Source organism: Haliotis asinina, chromosome 13 (assembly GCF_037392515.1).
Source record: "Haliotis asinina isolate JCU_RB_2024 chromosome 13, JCU_Hal_asi_v2, whole genome shotgun sequence".
Classification (NCBI taxonomy): domain Eukaryota; kingdom Metazoa; phylum Mollusca; class Gastropoda; order Lepetellida; family Haliotidae; genus Haliotis; species Haliotis asinina.
The window spans coordinates 34,841,936-34,865,733 of NC_090292.1; the positions used below are offsets into that span (position 1 = coordinate 34,841,936).

Here is a 23,798-nt window from a genome sequence, read left to right on the forward strand (position 1 = left end):
GATGAATCAAGGTTCACCTTTGCTGAAGGAAGGGTTAGAGTTTGGAGAATGCAAGGTTTGGAGAGTTAGGCAGGCGGCTCCATCAAGTAAGGAACCCTCCACAGAACTTGCAGGAGCTTGGTGCCATGTTGGTACAAATATGGCAGCACATTCCCCAAGCTGTGTTCAGATGCATCATCCAATGCATGAGGATACGTTGCATCACAGTTGTGAACGCCCATGGAGGACACACACGATATTGACATGATTTCATTAAGTTGTGACTCACAGTTTTTGATCATGGACATTGTAGTCGTATTTCCGGTGGAACTGATTCCATGACAAACATGATCTGGAAGCTATAGCATCTTTAATGACAAGAGAATTCAATCGTTATTTCTAACCCATTTTCCAAAATGTTCAAATTATTGACTTTGAAACGAGTGTAAGGTTTTTATTCTTGTTTAGTATATTTGTCAAGCAGTAGGACCCTATCAATGCTCTTGGTAATTTTGCACCAGCATTACCCCCATTTGTCTCAAGCCAAGGATACAGATAGTGGACAGAGCAACATATTGTTACTTTGCAGGCAACTCGTTCACAATAAACAATATCATGTATTCCCTCTTTCCAGGTGAGGGTGGTTGGATAGCCTAGTGTTTAAAGGGTTTGCTTATCACATTGAAGACCCGGGTTTGAATCAGTGAGGCCCCACCTGGGTGAAATGTGCGAAGCCCATCTCTGGTGTCGCCACCCTGATACTGACACTCTCCTGACAAAGGTCTGCCAGGGAGACATGTTACCTCACTGTGAAATGCTGCTGAAGTATTGGGATGCAGCATATGTGATTCAAGGTTGTGAAAAGGTTGCTACACAACAGAAGCTTACATGTGGACAACTTCAATGCTGCAGCCCAGAAAGCCAACAAAGGCCCAACACCTTCACCATTCCGCTCACCTAAGAAGCAGAACTGAGAGGTTACCCTACACTTGTGTCTTCTCCAAGAACAATATTTGATATATACAACTGAAACAGGGTTTAACAATTTCGTCTTCATCAGAGCAGCAGATGTCTGTCCATTTGTAGTCCCTTGAGCCGAATCCCATATAGAACGTGTTGCATTTATCCACATACTAAAGGCATCATGTAAACTAGCAAAAGATAAGCTTCATGCACATCACCATACTGACACTTGGAAATAAGAAAGTCACAATCCATGACAATATCTTCTAGAAGTGTTCAAATGTTGTCTGTCATTTTATGTCATTCATTAAAAAATATTTTTATCATCAAAGTTTAAATAAAGTTGGCTTGGGCTGGTAGTATTTGTTACACATAAAAGGACATTCCAAAATTCCAACGTAAGGGGTGTGTCCTCAGCAACCCAGGCTCATCATGAGAGGTGACTAACTGAATCGTACTTTCTGGCTTGGTTCAAACATGTCATTGTAACCTAACTGTGTAGTCCAATGCTCATGATGCTCATCACTGGACTGTTGAGAACAGACTCAATTATTTACTGCAACTGTCGAATGTTATTCAAAAAAAATAAAAGAATGCTACTCATATGTATCACCTGAATAATTATATCCAGTTTTCATTGCCTAATATACTCAACAACAAAAGTTTCCCAACACTCAAATCTTGTTAACTCCAGAAATGTTATTACTAAGTCAGTAATGTCTGGTAAGAACTGGCTTGTCACACTGCACAAACACATCAAATTGAGCTGAACTAAACACACATGCATTCTGTGGGCATTCTGTTTCAACAGAACATGGGTCCCACTGTAATTCCATCTTTAAAATCATTTTGAAAACAAGTTGCACACATCAGAACTGCTTACTGTAAGATTAAGAAACCTCCACATCACAAGGTTATAACACAATGGGGCGTCACAGGGTATGCTAGAAAATGTGAGACATGAAGCCATTGAAATGCTGAGGGCAGGGATGAGCTTACAACAGGTTGCCAGATGTTTTCAGGTCCACCTCAGTTCCATTTCACATCTCCAGTCATGCCAGACAAACACTGGAACAGTGAAAGACTGACCAGCGCCACATGAAGATCATCATTTTGTGCCACAACAGATTTGCCAGTGCACCAGATCTTGCTCCATAGCTCGTGCATCCATAGCTCGTCCGTAATCATCTCCGTTCTGATGGGCTCCATGCTTCTTGTTTATGTATGTGAATCTCACTGACCCACCCCACTCACTTTGCAGTGCACCTGATTCCCATTTTGTTATGATGTCACAACTGTTTGTTTCAGTACTGTAATGGAAAATGGTCAAAGTAAAGTTTAAATTGATGCAGTAATTCTTATCCTCATTTTTTTCTGTCTAGTGCACTGATTCACTGGGTGTTGCTAAACCTTTGTTACATTATTCTTTATACATTATTCCTGTACAATACTTAAAAAGTACAACACTTCAGTTGTTTTTCCCCTTTTTCTTCTTCTTTTTCTTACTGTGATGTGATGCACAAGTTTGGTCTTTTCCTCCTTCAGACTCCATGATTTTCTTAGACTTCTTTCTCTTCTTTCCCTCTGAGGGACACTGACCATCGCTCTGGCTGTCCTCACAGCCTGCACGGCCAGTCTCTACCAGTCCCCCAACCTTTCCATCACACTCACTCAGTCTAGAGTTCCCCTGTCCTGGAGATTCAATCTCTTCATCTATATCTGTCTCCTTCTCTCTCTTCTTTCCTTTCTTTCTCTTCTTCTTCCTAACAATCTCATTTCCTGTAAGGTTCTCCTGCACTGGAGATTTAATCTCCTCCTCAACATGTCTCTCCTTTTTCTTTTTCTTCTTAACATCTTCATGTGGTATTCTGTTCTCTACTGGTGATTCTGTCTCTTGTACTGTATGTTTCTTCTTCTTCCTCTTCCCTGGTACAACATCCGGTCCATGGAGGCGTGGGCTTCCTCTGTAAGTCTGTTGTGGAGTCGCAGTCATCTGCAGCATCTGCTGTGCCTCCATTGCCTGCACCCGCTGCAACTTCCCATTCAGCTTGAGCCCATGACGAGCCCCCCTGAAACAGATACCTCCATGCTGAAATAGTCACTCACAAATGTTGCACTAAAGTGTTATACTAAAGCCCCTGGTTCAATTCCAAACATGGGTACAATGTGTGTCCCCTGCCAAGATATTGCTGGAATATTGCTAAATGTTGCATAAAACCGTTATCACTCACTCTCTATCTATTAACACTATTTATATAACAAACCCTTGGTCAGAAACAACAGTTAATTTACTGAAATGATCTATCACAAGAAGATTTGATGACATACTATCACCAAGTCTAATTTCCAGATCATGCAGTTCCCTGGTGACGTACTTACTTGCGAGCTGTGTCAGGAATGATGTCGTGCCCCAGTGAAGTACTTACTTGCGAGCTGTGTCAGGGATGATGCAGTTCTCTGGTGAAGTACTTACTTGTGAGCTGTGTCAGGGATGATGTACTGCCCTGGTGAAGTACTTACTTGCGAGCTGTGTCACGGATGATGTAGTGCCCCAGTGAAGTACTTACTTGTGAGCTGTGTCAGGGATGATGTAGTTCCCTGGTGAAGTACTTACTTGTGAGTTGTGTCACGGATGATGTAGTGCCCTGGTGAAGTACTTACTTGTGAGCTGTGTCAGGGATGATGTAGTTCCCTGGTGAAGTACTTACTTGTGAGCTGTGTCAGGGATAATGTAGTGCCCCAGTGAAGTACTTACTTGTGAGCTGTGTCAGGGATGATGTAGTGCCCTGGTGAAGTACTTACTTGTGAGCTGTGTCAGGGATGATGTAGTGCCCCAGTGAAGCACTTACTTGCGAGCTGTGTCACGGATGATGTAGTGCCCTGGTGAAGTACTTACTTGTGAGTTGTGTCTGGGATGATGTAGTGCCCTGGTGAACTACTTACTTGTGAGCTGTGTCAGGGATAATGTAGTGCCCCAGTGAAGTACTTACTTGTGAGCTGTGTCAGGGATGATGTAGTGCCTGGTAAAGTACTTACTTGTGAGCTGTGTTCAGGGATAATGTAGTGCCCTGGTGAAGTACTTACTTGTGAGCTGTGTCACGGATAATGTAGTGCCCTGGTGAAGTACTTACTTGTGAGCTGTGTCACGGATAATGTAGTGCCTCAGTAAAGTACTTACTTGCGAGCTGTGTCAGGGATAATGTAGTGCCCTTGTGAAGTACTTACTTGTGAGTTGTGTCAGGGATAATGTAGTGCCCTGGTGAAGTACTTACTTGTGAGCTGTGTCACGGATAATGTAGTGCCTCAGTAAAGTACTTACTTGCGAGCTGTGTCAGGGATAATGTAGTGCCCTTGTGAAGTACTTACTTGTGAGCTGTGTCAGGGATAATGTAGTGCCCTGGTGAACTACTTACTTGTGAGCTGTGTCAGGGATAATGTAGTGCCCTGGTGAAGTACTTACTTGTGAGCTGTGTCAGGGATAATGTAGTGCCCCAGTGAAGTACTTACTTGTGGGCTGTGTCAGGGATGATGTAGTGCCCCGGTGAAGTACTTACTTGTGAGCTGTGTCGGGATGATGTAGTGCCCTGGTGAAGTACTTACTTGTGAGCTGTGTCAGGGATAATGTAGTGCCCCAGTGAAGTACTTACTTGTGAGCTGTGTCAGGGATGATGTAGTGCCCTGGTGAAGTACTTACTTGTGAGTTGTGTCAGGGATGATGTAGTGCCCCGGTGAAGTACTTACTTGTGAGCTGTGTCAGGGATGATGTAGTGCCCCAGTGAAGTACTTACTTGTGGGCTGTACGTCCACCACACCGCTGAAACACCTCCTCCTCAGATGGCCTGCAACATGAAAGTGGTTGAACAACTGTCCTAACAACAATAGCATTACGTTAAAGGTCACATGCAGCAAAAAAAATCAAGCATAATTAAAACACAGTTATCACTTGTTCATGATATGTAAAATGCACTGGTGATTGTGAAAAAACAAATAAACAAAATTAAAAGCATATAATATCCCTCAAAACAAAGCAGCCATGATACCGAACCCTATCAGGGCCAGTGGGTGTGCACTCATGTGTAACAGTGCCTTGTCATTGGCCACTGGTTCATTTGCTGGCCCTTTGTTTATGGCGTATAAGCCCGATAGGAGTGAGTGAGTGAGTTTAGGCCTATTCTACCCCGATAGGTGTTAATTTCAGGTGTTAATGTGGTCAATGACTGAAGTTGTGCATTATATTGTCCTTAGCAGACTGGCAGGCAGACATATAGGTGTCAATAAACCAGACATTGAGTTTTCTCTGTGACAGAGTCTGCTTATCACAATCAACATGTTTTTTATGTAATGAGTAGATTATTTACTTGTTTATGTACACAACTACTGCTCGAGACCTCATACTCTGTGCAAGCATATGGTTTCAAACTCAGCGAACCTATTCGTTATGAGCAGTGTGCAGTGCAGCATAGCTGTTGAAACCACTTTTACCCCCAGTGCTGGGGGAAACTTAGTAAATTGTTTAAAACTCCTATTTCGCGGGCATTTTTTCATCACTTTCTTTTTTTTACCTTTAAAGGTTCAATTGGCATTTTTTGATGATTTGTTTCGGTAAGTGCATACCAAAAGGTATCAGAATCTGCAAAGTTCTGTTTTACGTTGCATGTGAGCCTTAAACAGGTGATCTACTGCTGATAGTCTCAAGAAATATGGAATTTACAATGGGGTTCTTGAGAGGCATTTAGAAGTCAGTATTCTAATATACGACAAAATGTTATTGATGTCAACTTCTTCTTTCAGGCGCCTGACAAATGGGCAAGGAATAGCCCAGAAACGTTGTGAAAACAATAAAGAAGAAGTTGACATCCATAACATTTTGTCGTATATTAGAATTTACAAGGGTCTTAAAAACCTGTACACCCTTTCAAAACACTGTGCAGCTACTATTGTAGGCTACACACATTCAACATATGCAACCTTAGATACAAACAACATATACTTCTACATGTCATCTGCTGATTGGACTCAGTATTACTTGTATGTTGTCTCCTCCTCCGACTCACTGCTGCTACTGCTGTCTTCCTTCTCCTCCACATGCCGACCTTCCTCATGCGTCAGTGTAGCTCCCTTTAAAACATCAATAGATGCATGACTTCAGCATAGTACACTTCAACACATATATTGATGCATGACTTCAGCCTGGTACAGTACAACACACATAGATGCATGACTTCAGCATTGCACACTACAACAACACATTTATAGATGCATGACTTCAGCATATCACACTACAACATATATCGATGCATAATTTCAGCATAGTACAGTAAAACACATTTGTAGATGCATGACTTCAGCATAACACACTACAACACATATATGGATGCATGACTTTAGCAATGAACCCTACAACACATCAACAGATGCATGACTTCAGCAATAAACACTATGACACACGTATAGATGCATGACTTCAGCATAGAAGCCTTCAATGCATCAACAGATCCAAGGCATCAACGTAGCATCCACACAATGTTTAAACATAAATTAGATGCACTGCCCTAAAACCATGACTACACAAGTTTCTGTTCCTACCTTTACAAAGTTCCCGTATATAACCACCTTCTTGCGGGCCTTCATCTCCTTCTTACTGTCTGGAGACTTCTTACTGAGGGTCACTTCACCATTCTGAAACACATACACAGGGTCACTTCACCATTCTGAAACACACACACACATACACAGGATGACGTCACCATTCTCAAACACACACATACCCAGAGTCACCTCGCCATTCTGCGTGCGCGCATGCACGCACATACACACACACACAAACAGAGGGTCACTTCACCATTCTGAAACACACACACAAGGTCACTTCGCCATTCTGAAACATACACATACATAGGATCACTTTGCCATTCTGAAACACACATTCACAGGGTCACTTCACCAACTTGAAACACATACACAGGGTCACTTCACCATTTTGAAACACATACACAGGGTCACTTCACCATTCTGAAACACATACACAGGGTCACTTCGCCATTCTGAAACACACACATACACAGGATCACTTCACCATTCTGAAACATATACACAGGGTCACTTCACCATTCTGAAACATATACACAGGGTCACTTCACCATTCTGAAACACATACACAGGGTCACTTCGCCATTCTGAAACACACACATACACAGGATCACTTCACCATTTTGAAACACATACACAGGGTCACTTCACCATTCTGAAACACACACACAAGGTCACTTCGCCATTCTGAAACATACACATACATAGGATCACTTTGCCATTCTGAAACACACACATACACAGGGTCACTTCACCATTCTGAAACACATACACAGGGTCACTTCACCATTCTGAAACACATACACAGGGTCACTTCGCCATTCTGAAACACACACATACACAGGATCACTTCACCATTTTGAAACACATACACAGGGTCACTTCACCATTCTGAAACACATACACAGGGTCACTTCACCATTCTGAAACACATACACAGGGTCACTTCACCATTCTGAAACACATACACAGGGTCACTTTCACCATTCTGAAACACATACACAGGGTCACTTCACCATTCTGAAACACACACACACATACATAGGATGACGTCACCATTCTGAAACACACATACACAGGGTCACCTCGCTGTTCTGAAACACACATACACATACACAGGATCACCTCACCATTCTGAAACACACATTCACAGGGTCACTTCGCTGTTCTGCAACACACATACACATACACAGGATCACCTCGCCATTCTGAAACACACATACACAGGATCACCTCACCATTCTGAAACACACACACATACACTGGGTCACCTTGTGATTCTCAAACACACACACACACACAGAGGGTCACCTTGCGATTCTCAAACACACAGTCTGTACTGTCCTCAAGTTACATACCTGGTCAGTCTCTACTGTCCTCAAGTTGATTTACCTGGTTAGTCTCTACTGTCAAGTTGATGTACCTGGTCAGTCTCTACTGTCAAGTTGATCTGCCTGATCAGTCTCTACTGTCCTCAAGTTGATGTACCTAGTCAGTACACCTGTTCAGTCTCTACTGTCAAATTGATGCACCTGTTCAGTCTCTACTGTCAAATTGATGCACCTGGTCAGTCTCTACTGTCAAGTTGATGTGCCTGTTCAAGCCTACTGCGAAGTGGATGTACCTGGTCCGTCGCTACTGTCAAGTTGATGTACCTGATCAGTCTTTACTGTCCTCAAGTTGATGTACCTGGTCAGTCTATACAGTCAAGTTGATGTACTTGGCCAGTCCCTACTGTCATGTTGATGTACCTGGTCAGTTTCTACTGTCAAACTGATGCACCTGGTTAGTCTCTACTGTCAAATTGATGTACTTGGCCAGTCCCTACTGTCATGTTGATGTACCTGGTCAGTTTCTACTGTCAAACTGATGCACCTGGTTAGTCTCTACTGTCAACTTGATGTACCTGGTCAGTCTCTACTGTCAAGTTGATGCACCTGGTCAGTCGCTACTGTCAAACTGATGCACCTAGTCAGTCTATACTGTCAAGTTGATGTACTTGGCCAGTCCCTACTGTCAAGCCGATGTACCTGGTCAGTTTCTACTGTCAAACTGATGCACCTGGTTAGTCTCTACTGTCAACTTGATGTACCTGGTTAGTCTCTACTGTCAACTTGATGTAAATGGTCAGTCTCTACTGTCAAATTGATGCACCTGGTCAGTCGCTACTGTCAAGTTGATGTACCTGGTCAGTTTCTACTGTCAAACTGATGCACCTGGTTAGTCTCTACTGTCAACTTGATGTACCTGGTCAGTCTCTACTGTCAACTTGATGCACCTGGTCAGTCGCTACTGTCAAGTTGATGTACCTGGGCAGTTTCTACTGTCAAACTGATGCACCTAGTCAGTCTATACTGTCAAGTTGATGTACTTGGCCAGTCCCTACTGTCAAGCCGATGTACCTGGTTAGTCTCTACTGTCAACTTGATGTACCTGGTTAGTCTCTACTGTCAACTTGATGTAAATGGTCAGTCTCTACTGTCAAATTGATGCACCTGGTCAGTCGCTACTGTCAAGTTGATGTACCTGGTCAGTTTCTACTGTCAAACTGATGCACCTGGTTAGTCTCTACTGTCAACTTGATGTACCTGGTCAGTCTCTACTGTCAAGTTGATGTACCTGGTCAGTCGCTACTGTCAAACTGATGCACCTAGTCAGTCTATACTGTCAAGTTGATGTACTTGGCCAGTCCCTACTGTCAAGTTGATGTACCTGGTCAGTTTCTACTGTCAAACTGATGCACCTGGTTAGTCTCTACTGTCAACTTGATGTACCTGGTTAGTCTCTACTGTCAACTTGATGTAAATGGTCAGTCTCTACTGTCAAATTGATGCACCTGGTCAGTCTCTACTGTCAAACTGATGCACCTAGTCAGTCTATACTGTCAAGTTGATGTACTTGGCCAGTCCCTACTGTCAAGCCGATGTACCTGGTCAGTTTCTACTGTCAAACTGATGCACCTGGTTAGTCTCTACTGTCAACTTGATGTACCGGGTTAGTCTCTACTGTCAACTTGATGTAAATGGTCAGTCTCTACTGTCAAATTGATGCACCTGGTCAGTCTCTACTGTCAAACTGATGCACCTAGTCAGTCTATACTGTCAACTTGATGTACCTGGTTAGTCTCTACTGTCCTCAAGTTGTTGTACCTGGTTAGACTCTACTGTTCTCAAGCTAACACACCTGGCCAGTCCCTACTGTTAAGGCCTTGGCAGTTTTGTTGAACACATGATCCCACCAGTGATGAGTGAACTCCGCACCTGGGTTGTGGCCAACCTGGATAGACAGTTGTCAAAGGTCATGTGACTTTCATAAACTGTACTCAATACACAAGCTATATCACATGTTTGAAGAGACTGTTCATTCGTGGCCTAAGCAACATAAATAAAAGACTACCAAAGTTCTATTCATGCATGCTAGAATAGCATTGACTCACTGATTTAAGTTCACTCCTTGCTGGTAGGCTGTTGTTTAACACCACACTCAGCATTTTCCAGCTCTATGGTGGTGGTCTGTAAATATTCAAATCTGGAGCAGGCAATCCAGTGATCAACAGCATCTGCATTGATCTATGCAACTGGGATATAATGATGTATCAACCAAGTCAGTGAGTGAGTGAATGAGTGAGTGAGTCAGTCAGTGAGTCAGTGAGTTTAGTATTATGCTGCACTCAACAATATTCCAGCTATATGCCAGTGGTCTGTTAATAATCGAGTCTGGACCAGGCACTCCAGTGATCAACAACATGAGCATTGATCTGTGCAAATGGCACGCGATGGCATGTGGCGACCAAATAAGTGAACCTGACCACCCAATCCCATTAGTCACCACTTACAACAAGCTTAGTCAAGCATGGGTTGCTGAAGGCCTGTTCTACCCCAGACCTTCACGGGTCTTCAGACTCTGGGGCTTAGCAGCCCTTTATACACACATTGTGCCAAGTGTTGTTCATGACCTCATGTCACAAACAGTAGCCCAGGTTGACGGTATTGGTGTACAACAGCATCCACTCAGTGACTCACTGTCATTCAACTCACCCCTGTTTTGTTGTTCTTTATCTGGACCTTGATGGCCTCCGTCATCCCACTCTCCTCACGACCAAGACCAGACCCTGTAAGCATACAGCAGTTTCACATTTACTGAGCATATGACATCTGGTCAGTTTTCTCTGAAAACATGATTAGAAAAGAATAAATGTGCTTTGTAGGATTCATAACAACAGGAAAATGCAACTATTTGTACCTGCATTGTAACAAGGGGTCGTTTTTGGCAATATTCCAGAAACAGAAAGGGGAGTGAGGGACACCAGAAATGGGCTTCACACATTGTACCAATGTGGGGAATAGAGCCTGCATCTTCAGCATGAGAAGTGAAATCTTCAACCACTAGTCTACCCTACTGTCCCCTTGTAACAAGGTACAATCCCTGGTCGCCATATTACTGTACCTGTATTGTAACAGGGAACCATCCCTGGTCTCCTGACTGCTGTAACTACATTGTGTCACTTTGTTTTCAAAAGAAGTATACTCTTTTAAGTCTATGTACTGCACATCCCATGTTCACAGTAAAGATTTGCCTGTGATTCCTTATAAGTACAGCACATGTAGCACTAAATGTCCATCAAATTGAGAACGGTGTCAGCTCTGTCCTCATGTGTTGCAACAGGGAGCCTATATAGACGGGGAGAAGAAACTCCTTGAAAAGCAGCTGAACGTATGTCTCGGGTCGTTACGTAACCAGTGTAGCCAATATGGTGGCAGTGTAGTATTTAAGATTGAGCCCGGTTTATTTTCAACACCTGATTAAGTTCGCTAAGTATTGTAACAACTGAAATCCAACATGTAGAAGATTGGTTAACTATTTTGTCACTTCAGTGAAATAATTGGTATTAGTGTCCGTATTAGGACAGTAGATTTGTAGTAAAGTAGATAGTTTCATAATCTAAAAAAGAATGTTAGGGTGTATTTGAGGTGTGTGAAAAATGTGGCATATTGCCGATCTATCTGATTGCTTGAGGGTTATAGTTTCATAACTTCTTTCTTTCTTGCAGATCTCATTATTTGACAAAACTGGAAAGGTGTTTTAGAATGCTTTGTGAGAGTTTTACACTATATTTTTAGGGCAGTGTGACGGTGTTAACATTTAGTTAATGTCCATTCCATTCCCCACATGCAATAAGATATCTGAATTAATTATTAATGTAAACAAAAACGTTTCAAAGTAGATTTTTTTAAAAGGACAGCTGATGCTAACACGTGTTCTCGCGATACTTTTGTGTTCTTTAACATGTTTTGGGAGGGAAGGCCGCAGCATATCATTTATTCTTTCATTCATTTACATATATATTTCTTTCTTTTATTTTTCTTTGTTTCGTTCATTCATTCACATAATTCTTGCTCTTAATGCTTACTATAATTCTTTCATTCATTGTAAAATTCCGACTGATACAATAAACTGGCTGAAGTTCTGTTAAACCAGGGATAATCTACAACGTATATACTCTATATAGTCTCCCTGGTTAAACACAACTGAAGTTGCACTGGGAACGAGCCAAGTCACCGTGTGCGTTGGAGCATGATGAGGCACACATTAATTAGTACAAATGGTAAAGAAAGCAAGTGAGTGACTAAACCCTGTTGTAGAGTATCCCTGGTTGCAAGTAGACATTGTTTCAGCAGTGGTCCAGGAGTAATGAGTGTGCAAGAACTTAATATTCAGGTGCTGTTGAGCTGCTCAGGATTTCAACACAATTTCAATTATGTTTTGTATAAAATAATATAACACTGAAGGGTCCATTGTCATCACAGGCACTACAGATATGTATCATGAAAGGATAATCATACCATAAATTCATTATTAATTGTAACCAGTACAAGCAATACATTAGCATTCAAATATTAGGAAAATATAAACATAGAATATTAGTTTCATCATGTATCAGTAATAGCTTAGACAAAGACTCCTGTCAAAAGTAGTAAAACGTATCTCACAGATATTCTATTGAAAAAGGTATAACTTTTGACCACACAATTGCACAGAGTTAAAATCCAAGCCTGAGGTAATCAGAACTCCACTGTGAGCCAAACCATTCACCAAGACAAGGGTTATGTCTAGACTGGTTAATAAACTGCTGTGATGAGGGAAACATGCCATCACCTACAGTAAAATAACATTATGCAAACACAGTTAAAGGTCGTAAATGTACCAACAAGATTAAAGCCACTTAGAATAGGATTAAAAGGTTAAGTACTCCCCCTGTCTGGTCATTGAAGTTGTTCTGGTAGGACACACCCCATTTTGTTTATTCTGTATTTCATCGGCTATTGTAGGTTACACTCATTTCTGCATCAGTCAGCAAATCATAATCTTTGTATTGTTTAAATTGTAGTTAAATAGTCTCCATCTTCATTTGTCCATGAGTAGGGCTTAGACTCCCAACACTGGTCAGCTCTAGCCCTCAGCCCAGAGGGTTCTACCAACTCTCTGTGGCCACCCTTGTTATTTTATCTCTTGTTAATAAAGTTGCAGTTAGCTTCTTGTGACTTCGGACTCTTTCATGAGTTAATTCCCCCAAGCAGACCAGAACGCCAGTTAGATAAGGGATTTCACTGGTACCCTCACTTGGACCCTAGACCCCTATCATAACATATGTAATGAGTGCGCAAGAACTTAGTATTCAGGTGCTGTTGAGCTGCTCAGTATTTCAACACAATTTCAATTATGTTTTGTATGAAATGTAATAACACTGAAGGGGCCGTTTTCCTCACAGGCAATACAGATATGTACACCAGATATGCATACTGAAACCTAAACCCTAAACAAAGTACAAACACATGCAAGATACCATAAAAAGGGGACAAGATCATATTCCATAACCCAAAACTGTAATTTACATAACATATGGTATTAACAACTTTGTTAATATTTACGACACATTTCTGGGCTACTTCTTACCCCTTCATCAGGTGAAGGACAACATGTTTTTTTAGCAAAAATATAATATGTACAGGAAGCCAGTGAAATAGTAAGTATTACAGATTTACAGAGATCAGTGAGATTAAGCGGTGTGTTTTGACTGACATGCACGGAGTTCAAAGAGATTAGATGACATTTCTATGCAGTGGGTTAGATTGGTATGCACAGAGTGTTTACATAATGAAAAGGATAGGATATTCATATGATCATGTAGTTGTTGCCATTCAACTCATTGTGATTGGTAATGTGAATTGCAAGATATTTGCATTATGATTTTAGCTGAGGAATCTGGGGTACACAAAAATATTATGTGTCTACAACACCAGAGACCGTTAAAAGATCTATTAGATCTATGTAAGAAACCGTATATAGACCTATTATCGGTATATGGCCTTTGTTAACGTTCAACTATAGTTTTGAAAGAACATTTTCATATGCTTCCTTTATGTAGCATGTGGATATATACTGATGTGGATGGGGACCTAATTAATTTATCAGAAAGAATCAAGAACTAGCCCTGAAAATCAAATGATTGCTCCCTTTTCTTGAACAGAAGATAATATCGTAACTGCATCTCTTGGCATGTCTGAATAACAAGAAATAATTGTTCGTCTGGATCGAGTTTACTGTTACCTTCTGTCCATCCATGTTTTAAGAGTTGGTTACGTGCAAATGTACTGTCAGACATTCTGTACACAAGTAAACAGTTTCCAGATCGGTGGTCTGGTCACACGTGGGTTGTCATGAAGAAGTTGGTTTTGCGAGGATTAGCTCCCTTCCATGACTGCCTCGGCAAACTTCGGACTGGTATTCCGCTCGGGTCCAATATCGGCACGTTTCGACAGGATTATTATGGGCTGGAGACCGCGTAACTTCTAGTCCCACATTCGAAACTATTCGTGTCATTCCGCCAAGCCGGATGGCGTCTTCTTGTAGGTCACGGAAAGAGGCGAGCAGTTACGAATGCTAGTTACAATGCCCGTCAAGCGCATGCCTTGTTGTTGGTTGGTTTGAAAGAGATGCGAAGTGTTACTAACTTCGTTTCCACTGCTGGCTCCATGGAGACTGGAGATGTTGATATTGGTATAGTAATCAGTCATCAGTCGACTCATTAACTGTCAGAATAATATCAACATAGAAATTGTAGATAAAATATACCTGGGATAATATACAATCTATAGTCTCCCTGAATATACTAATTAAACCAGAGAGTGATGAGTGGTATGTAAACTTGTTATATCTTCATATCTGAAACATGACGCACGACACTACTACACCTTAACATACTAGAAGTTTTTTTGCTTTCGGATTTAAGACGTTTTTTTTATTTTTTAATTTCTTTTATTTTCATTGATTTTAATTTTTTTAAAGGAGAATTTAGTGTGATGCGGTGTTGCACTTGGATGAGCATATGGTCATACGTGGCAGAAATATGTCATTAATAAATATAGCATTTCTTCTGTGACAGATATGTTTTGACTGCGAAAATGAAAAAAACACCATCAGCACAAACGAAGAAAAAAAACAAGGCGCCCTAGTAGTGTTGTTCTAAAAACTTTGTTGTCTCAAAACTGTGCGTCACATCTTGACGAGTTTCAGGACAAGTGTTTTTCTTATTGCAAGGATTCACAGTAGTCCTTTACAAATGTCCTGTGTCTCACTGAGGTAGATGTAGATATGTAGTGCGTGCGTCTTGCAAGTCACATGATAAAATGATTCTGCATTCGTGAGCTATTTTCACAGGTTCAGCCCTGTCGTTCTTACACGATCAGTAACGAAGTTGCATTTCCGAGATGGAAGCCTGGCGTCGGAAAACACCGGGCATTACCGAAGTATAAGCACGCGACGCCATATTAGATTCATCCAGCACGGAAGTGTTGTACCGCATTGCTTTGTTTCTTTATTCATTTCTGCGCGAGTTCAGCAGCAAGGAAAACAGACGAGGATGAGTCAGTATATTCAGGTGACAGAGGAGGAGAACGAAGAACCCATTGAAATTCCAAGTGAAGATGATGGTACCCTGTTATTGACCACGCTTTCTGCCCAGTTCCCCGGAGCGTGTGGAATGAAATATCGCAACCCTGAAACCGGCGCTTATCGTGGTATCCGCCTTGTTGATGGTCGCCTTCATCCCCCAGATGGTTTATGGGATTCCCACGTCTACGTTTCAGTGTTTCCAAAAGGTATGTACGCTATATAAACATGATAGCTTAGTAAAATGCTTGCCCTATATGACAAAATGCGATCGGCCTCACATTTTGTTCAGGGAAGCCATGCCGACAGTTTTTACAATAGAACTATTGCGTGAACACAACGAGAGCCATTCGCTTGTTTTCGACGCAGTCTCCACGTGTGGTTTTTAGAGATAGATGAAAATGCAACTGACCATCTACCTTTTGGGTATTGGATACGTACGTTATCAAGACAAAATTAAATCTAATATTGCATGTTTGGTCATTCCACCCCATTGAGGGGGAAATATTGCAATGAAGTCATTATACCATAAGCCAGCGCTGATGTGTTTGAGAGAAATTTCTTAAGTATTATAAGTTATTTTCTGGCATTTATTGATGTTGTCTGTAATGTATGGCGCAAGTTTCTGTTTACTAGGCGTCGATTTGCACTGGTTACATGTTTCTTTGCAGAAAACAAAAGGAAGGGTGAAGAGGGCCAGGAGAACCCAGCAGCCAAAACAAAGCGAATTGACACAGCACCTTGCAGCACAGATCTCATTGTCCTTGGTCTGCCATGGAAAAGTACAGAAGATGACCTGAAGAAGTATTTTGCCCAGTTTGGAGAACTGCTGTTGGTGCAGGTAATACAGATTTTAGGTACAGTTACTGAAAAACAGGTACCTAGTGTCATATCACCCTAACCCAAACCTTAACTTATGCTTTCAAAGAAAGCAGAATGTGTCAGATATTCTGTAATCTAGCCAGATTCTTCTTTCATAAACATGATTCAGTTGACTCCATTGTATTCTTATGCTCCAGATCTGTCATTATTGAACAGAAGCAGTCGAATTGTATCAAAGCCTTTTTTTCCCTTTCCAAGGTTAAGAGGGACATTAAGACTGGCCAGTCCAAAGGATTTGGTTTCATTCGATTTGTGGAACATTCAGCTCAAGTGAAGTGCATGTCCCAGCGTCACATGATAGATGGAAGATGGTGTGATGTTACCATACCTAACTCAAAGGTAATTGCCTTTTTTGTGTCTACAAGCAAGAATAGTGTTTTGTATGAAATAGAACTATGCCATGTTGAGGTGTACCATGTGCCTTAGTTTGCCCAGAGAGAATGGTTTCAGTGTATTTTTTAGCAGTTTCTCTTGAATTTAGCCTCAAATGTTGCATGTTGTATTCATTCTTCTGGACTCTGAGTTTCTAACTGGTGAAACATTGGTAAGATATTAATGGAATGTCTCTGACATGCAGCAAATTGATAACTCTACTCAATTCCTTTAATGTAATGAAGTCACAGTGATATTCTCTCACTTCAAAGTACTTGTGACTGACATTCTTTCGTGAAATGTTCTAAAAGTAAACTTCTTTGATGCATATGGAAATGATGTGTCTGTGCTCAAGATAGTTCTATATTGGCTAAGTGCAAATAGGGACAGATTGATCATTGTAAATGAGAACTTACTGAATACAAAACACTAATACCTTACACTCTCATCATAACTTTTACCATGTCTGAGATTGATTGTTCTGTGCAAGGTCTCAGTAAAATGCCAGTGGAATATCATACCGTTACTTGTCAGTGATGCTGACAAACTGTGCAGTACAGGGAATATGTTGGGACATGCATGTGTCTGGAAGATTACAAGGCTTTTTAAATTAACACAAAATTATTTTTATGTGTAGTCAAAGTTTGTTGATGACTTTTTTACCCAACATAAGATTCACTCACGTTTCAAAATAACGCATTTCCATGTGTGCAGTTTAGTGTTGGTTCACAATGGAGTACATTAGTATTGGGCAAGTAGCAGTGTCGTCGTCTTGGACATGTTGCTCACAATGTGGAATATGAGGTCAGTGTAATTTGCACGGGGACTAGTATTATAGAGAGAATATACTTTTAAGTCTAATCAGTGAGGATTTTGCTTTTTGTTGACAGTTCCTGATATTGTCTCTGTGCATTGGGCTTGTATGCCTTGAACTGACAGTTTATTAGCTTCAAAACTGAAATTGTTAGTTGTTTTATTACATGAAATTAAAGAAAGTCTTCATCTGTTTGTCATTGCAGGAGGGTGCTCAGCAGCTGATGAACAGGAAAGTCTTTGTTGGGAGATGTACAGAAAATCTGACAGCTGAAAACTTGCGAAACTACTTTGGCAAGTTCGGTGAAGTTGTGGATGTCTTCATTCCCAAACCTTTCAGAGCCTTTGCTTTCGTGACATTCGCAAACCCAGAGGTAGCCCAGACCCTCTGTGGTGAAGACCATGTCATAGATGGTACCAGTGTCCATGTCAGCAGCGCTGCACCCAAGAATATGGATCGCCATGGTGATCGCAAAGGTGGAGGTGGGGGGTACAACCAAGGTTACAGCCAAGGCTTTGGCAATCAGGGTGGATGGAGCCCAGGGCCTCGCCCCTCCCCGTCCCATCATAATAATATTGGTAAGCAGAACAATCAAGGCATGGGTCAAGGGGTAGATAACCAAGTTGCTAACAACCTTGGAATGAATCTTCTAAACAGTGCTATGATGGCAGCTGCCCAAGCTGTGTTAAGTGGGCAGGGTCAGTGGGGGCCTCTGGGACTGGCAGGACAGGCAGGAGGTGGTGGTGGAGGTGGAAATGGGGACAGTACACAGAATCAGAACAACAACAGTCAGCCCTTTGGGAATATTGGTGGAGCTGGGGGTGGAGGACAGGGAAGTGGAAGCAACTTCCTAGGGTGGGGTGGCCCACATAATGATGGACAGAGCCACAATTCTGCAAGCCAAGGGCAGTATGGGGGATGGGGCACTCACGGCAGTGGGGGGAGGTCAGGGGGGTGGAGCTGAATGGAGTGAATGAATAGTATAGCAGTGGTCATTCAGCCTACAAACACCTGCAGATTTCTGAATCCTTATGTTGACCAGTAAAAATTGTATTTGAAGATAACTGTTCAAACTGTTGAGTTCTGTTAACTAAATTTAGAATATGTAAGAAATTCAAAATTTGCCTGTGATATCACTGTCAATATCCACTTGGGATGTTGACTAGTTCAGAGAATATATCCATCTATGTATGTTAAGTGACTACTGCTATGCTGTTGTGTGGTGAGTTGTTGGAAACAGTTGCTCTGTGGAGCTGTGGAGAGAAGGGCGTGATACAGCAGCTGTGATGTGGAGGATGGACAGTGCACCACGTTTGTAGTGAGGATGAGCTGAGAGTTTGTATGATGCTCATATTGAACAGTAATAGGCACTGTCATCCTGAATTGCTTATAGAGTAGCAGTGCTGTGTGAGAGATGATCATTGCGATGCACATGCTAATGTTACTGGTTCTAGAGATTTAATGGAATGGATTTCCTCTTGGAACATCTCTCTCCCTTTGAGGTTAATGTAAGGACCTTGAATTCTTAATCTCACCAGTTAACCATAAATATTACAAAATTATGTTTTCATACCAAACATGGATATCTTGAAATTTTGGCAAACATTTGCAAATAGTGTGTTGGAATTTTGGAAAGCATGGAAGTACTACGTTTACTTCATTTCTCAAAGAAATTGTATCATGAGATTCATTGGTATTTGTAGTACTCGTTGCTTGTTGTGGATGGCCTTTGTAACAGTTGCAAATCATGTTGTGTGTTGTCACAGTGAATTTGAAAGTTTTTGTGCCTGTATGGAGCATATTTAAATTGCTTGATGGGAGTGTTGGGGAGAATGAGCTGTGTGAGGAGATGTTTTGGAAGCAAAGCTCAGTCCTAGACACAGCACATACATTGATATGCACTAGTGTTGCATCAGTGAGAGTAGATCATCATGTACATACAGCTTCCCAGCAAACTGTCACCGTCACAGTGCAGCTTATGTCTCAGTGTAATCTGTGTTGTAATCTGTCAAGTCTCGTAACATTTTAATGGTCATATCATTCACAGATGTCACATCAGCAGAAGTAGGTGTTAACATGGCTTATCATACTTTCATATTTGTCACAACATGCAGTATTCAAATTAAGTCAATTAGCTTTGTTTATTAATCAGCCTTGATTGGGCTTTGTATCAATTTAAAATGGACACATTTTCTATTGGCCTCAGTTTGTGTTACACAAAGTACACCGTGGGATGGATTATTGGGAAATTGAGTTTGCCTACATACATCATAGATTGTATTGCATGTACGAAAGTGTTACTTGAGAAGACCAATCTGCTTGTTTTTTTCATGTTTAAGATTTGTTAACATTAATCACTGAACTGTGTCAGAACATGGTTGAATGGAAGATATTGTCAACCGAGAATGAAGCATTTTGAGAGATGATGTTTTGCAGGTGATGAATGCCATTTTCCCAATATGATTGAGTGGAATGATATTTTAGATATGTGGAATGTGTCAAATACATTGTTTGATTTGGTTTGTTTTGAGTGACAATGCTATTGAAAGATATACACCTTGGCTATGTGTTGTGTTTTGTGTTTGAGTGTTGATTGATCAAGGAACGTTTACCCAGGAGCCATACATGTTCCTGTCACAGTAACTAGCTCCAACTGTTTAGAAAGCTTGTGAGCAGAACAAGAATGGTGCTGTGATGGGGAAGTGATGAGCCTGACAGTTTTAGATTGTGTGGGAACAGATATGGCTGTCTGTCTGCTGAAGGGAAGAAGGCTGGCTGGAGGAAGTAGCTGGAGAAGGAAGCATTTGTGACCATGGTGAATGTGTCTGAGAATGGAGGCGGGTTACAGTGGGTGTGTTGAGAAGTGGTTTGTGTGGGTGTACACAACCCGAGTGTCATGGTAATTGACACCTGCCATACTTCATCCCACTGAGAGAAACAGTCAAAGTGTAAACACCATTTCATAAATTACCACCACTGTGATAGTTCTGACCAGTATATGTCAAGTACTGGAATGAATGAATGTGTGAAGGTGCCATATTGGCATTCCTAGTCTGTTGAGATAGTGCTGTTGACAAATAAGTGGAATCTTTTATTATTTGAACAGTAGATGTCTCCATTGAACACAGACACTTAAGTAAGTTTGCCGCTGGCCTGAAGAAACCTCTGTATTACTAACCTTTCTGTATGAGAAACGGTAAACTGCTTGAGATGCCAGCTGTGAATCCTATTCCCTACATTATCTCCAACCCACTTTCACTCTGTCAGTAGACCAGGGCAACAAGTAAAGGAAATCGTTCCAGATATTATCTGGACTGGAAAGCCGTTCAGACTACTTATGAATCACATTTAGTCAGCCCTTCATACGCAGTATTTTCACTGTTTCAAACTGATTTCTTTCCTCTGTCATGGCTCAGACAATGTTGATCACTGTGGCATGTGTGATAAGGTTATTATGACATGATGTAATGGGGGACAATGATCTTTAAGGATTCGAAGATAGGACATGTTGCTTATGATGGAGATAATCTCCACATCTCTCAACCTCAGCAACCTCACAAACTCCACATCCATACCAGTGAACAATGTACACTAACAGTAAGTGATATTTCTGATAGGGCCGAATGATTCAGGCAGGGTTGAGCGTGTTCTGAGCATTCTCAAAACTTGCGTTTGGATGCTAATGTTTCATATTATACAGCCGATTTCTCAACACTGAACAGCACTTCACACACAAAGTAGGAGCAAGACAATCCTGACATGAGTATGAAGTCGATATATGTTTCAGAGAGGATGACAATTAGGCTTAGGTTGTGTCACCTGGATTGGGGCAACTAGCCTCCATGATGGAAATCCTATACATATTTTTGTGTTGCATTTGATGTGTTTCTTAACTTTACAAACTTACTTTGTTTTTAGTTAAGAGTGAGTGTTCCTTTTATGCTGCACTCTGCAATATTCCAGCTATATGGCAGTTTTCAGTAGGGAACTTTAATCAGACACTATATATGGAGTTGAGAACTTTTATCCAAACCAGACCTGATAATGGGTACAAGTGGTGAGCATTTTGTTCCGCTATCTTACAGTGTTAACATCTGTGTGAATGTTTTCTTTTCTGACCAACTAAATGTGTGCTACTATTTCCAGCCCTAACTGGTGCCAGAAACCATTACAGTGACTACTACCAGTCACAGGATGGGCAAGGAGGTTACTACCAAGGGCGTTACTGAGAATGGATGATGGATGGATGGATGGATGATGGATGGATGGAAGGAAGGAAGAGTAAAGCATGGATAGGTGAATGGACATGTATTGTGACCTCCAAATCAACCGAAAATTCACAGCCATCATATAATTTTAGCACAGACAAGGCCAGCATCTTGACTGTAACATTTCATCAGTTTGATGCTGCAAGTAGCTCACCTTAGCTAACCATCAAACCAACGCGCTGTTGTAGACTACGGCTGATTCAGGAAATTGGCTGACCCAAGGAGTTACTAGCACATGTCTCAATCACTGTAAGGATGGTTTGTATCAACAGGCATTCATGTCCCAGGCAGGTGGTTATTGGGATGAGAGGAATCCTTTTAATAAAGGCTGAAGGCGTTAAAATCAAGCATTCTGATAATTTCATATCCTTTAGAAATGATTGAAATTTATCTGTGAACTGAAGTAGAAAACAGATAGAATTTCAGTAATTTTTTAACTTCATGATTCATTAAATACAAGTTAATTCTGTTCTAGACAGATTTCTGCTGTCCCAGAAATTGATTGGTCTATGCTTATGTTGGCGATTCCGAGAGAAGTAAATATTTCAAAATTTTTGCTTTTGGGTTCCTTGAGCACTAAACTGATTGTTGCTGGTGTGAGTGAATGTAGGAGTATACGCTGCAGTGATTGTTTCAGCGACTTCTAACAGACAAGTTCAGTGTAACCCACTTCTGTGTGTGTATTGGCTTTATTGACAAGCTAATAGGCCTAAACTCAAACCAGGGTATGGCAGGCAGAGATGGGATCCTTAAGGAATGTTAGTTACCAAAAGTGTTGCCCAAGGGTTTACTGACAATTTACTACTGAATGGATATATGAGGGAATGGTGTGGTATTTTTTAATTTTTCTTATTTGTATTTTTTTAATTATAAAAAATTGACATTTAAATGGCTTGAAAATAACCCTGAAAACACATTAACATGAACACGTTTTTTTTAGTAAAATGATCAAAGGAAATTGGTTTTAGTAGGTGTGTGCAACAAGTGTCTACAGTTCTGTGATTGAACTTTTTATATATATACAGCATTCATTTAAGATATGTAAACATCAAATTGGTGTAAGTATATGCTCTGGGGTAGAATAGGCCTTCAGCAACGCATGATTGCTATTAAGGGCGACTAATGGGGTTAGGCTTGCTGACTGGTTGACTCATCTTTGGTTCCCAGTTGCGCAGGTCAATGCCCATGCTGTTGATCACTGGTATGTCTGGTAAGTACACTATTATTTACAGACTGATGCCGTTGTCTGATAACATAGAAACCTTGCAAAAGCAATATGGCAATTGATCCAGATCGGGGAAAGGACTGGTCTCTATTTCATCTGAAACAGCCTTTTAAGAGATGGATAAATGGCATAAGCATGATTAGAGTGATTTCCACGAAATTCAATTAAGTTTGTAATGGATAATTCGATACGACCTATATGTGTGCTATGTGGCGGCGGACTGGAAAACCCAGTAAGGACCAGACAATCCCGTGTTCAAAATGCATGATCATCGATCTTCACAACTGGGAAACTATGGATACCTCTTAAAGGAGGTTCAACAGCCAACATAGATGCTTAAGTATGATCACACGAGTCATTGTGGTGGATGGAATCTCGTATAGTTCATACACTCAAGCAGGACAAGGGCCAGTGTAATTGAGAGGGTTAAAGAAGACGGTGCGTTGTCATAGTCCCAGTCGACTTTTGATCTGAGATGACTTTCATCAAACTAGCAATTTCAGACATTTTTTCTCCTGAAAATTAGCATGGCTAAAACGCGAAGGAAATGGCGTAAGTAAACATAGGAATTCCTTTTAAGTCCTAACTAAGAGTGCCATATTCGATAGAACTACATGTATGTCATTGAACTTGACCTTTGAAAATCAGTTATGAAGAGTGCGTGCGTGTGTGTGACAAACAAAACATGATGGTGTATGTGCATCAATCTACAGCCTCTGCTATGATTGTGAGGGCTAAAGTGTAATTAAAAGGTCGC

The 23,798-nt window shown here is 41.1% G+C and overlaps 2 protein-coding genes across 3 annotated transcripts; one reads left to right on the forward strand and one right to left on the reverse strand.

The window, feature by feature from the left end:
* Nucleotides 1-332: 332 nt before the first annotated feature.
* LOC137260243 (G patch domain-containing protein 4-like) lies at nucleotides 333-14,372 on the reverse strand. The gene is made up of 7 exons (XM_067797938.1): nucleotides 14,140-14,372; nucleotides 10,569-10,642; nucleotides 9,715-9,807; nucleotides 6,529-6,621; nucleotides 5,969-6,060; nucleotides 4,731-4,781; nucleotides 333-3,011 (listed from the first exon to the last, which is right to left on the reverse strand). Exons 1-7 carry the CDS (start codon nucleotides 14,192-14,194, stop codon nucleotides 2,411-2,413), a joined length of 1,059 nt encoding a protein of 352 aa, XP_067654039.1. The 5' UTR covers nucleotides 14,195-14,372; the 3' UTR covers nucleotides 333-2,410.
* Nucleotides 14,373-15,262: 890 nt separating this feature from the next.
* Nucleotides 15,263-22,369, forward strand: LOC137260484 (TAR DNA-binding protein 43-like). 2 transcript variants are annotated; one of them, XM_067798152.1, is made up of 5 exons: nucleotides 15,263-15,689; nucleotides 16,152-16,321; nucleotides 16,561-16,701; nucleotides 17,754-18,126; nucleotides 21,695-22,369. In XM_067798152.1, exons 1-5 carry the CDS (start codon nucleotides 15,452-15,454, stop codon nucleotides 21,775-21,777), a joined length of 1,005 nt encoding a protein of 334 aa, XP_067654253.1. In that variant the 5' UTR covers nucleotides 15,263-15,451; the 3' UTR covers nucleotides 21,778-22,369. The 2 variants fall into 2 exon arrangements, with proteins under 2 accessions (XP_067654253.1, XP_067654254.1); XM_067798153.1 differs by lacking the exon at nucleotides 21,695-22,369 and having other exon boundaries at nucleotides 15,340-15,689; nucleotides 17,754-20,109.
* Nucleotides 22,370-23,798: the final 1,429 nt, after the last annotated feature.

Excerpts from the sequence above, each read along its gene's own strand:
- LOC137260243 (XM_067797938.1), bottom strand. The coding sequence starts at position 14,194 with ATGTCTGACAGTACATTTGCACGTAACCAACTCTTAAAACATGGATGG. Across the intron at positions 6,061-6,528 it reads TATACGGGAACTTTGTAAAG|GGAGCTACACTGACGCATGA; the intron begins GTAGGAACAGAA and ends GATGTTTTAAAG. Across the intron at positions 3,012-4,730 it reads GGTGGACGTACAGCCCACAA|GGGGGCTCGTCATGGGCTCA; the intron begins GTAAGTACTTCA and ends TATCTGTTTCAG.
- LOC137260484 (XM_067798153.1), top strand. The coding sequence starts at position 15,452 with ATGAGTCAGTATATTCAGGTGACAGAGGAGGAGAACGAAGAACCCATT. Across the intron at positions 16,322-16,560 it reads GAGAACTGCTGTTGGTGCAG|GTTAAGAGGGACATTAAGAC; the intron begins GTAATACAGATT and ends TCCCTTTCCAAG. Across the intron at positions 16,702-17,753 it reads TTACCATACCTAACTCAAAG|GAGGGTGCTCAGCAGCTGAT; the intron begins GTAATTGCCTTT and ends TTGTCATTGCAG.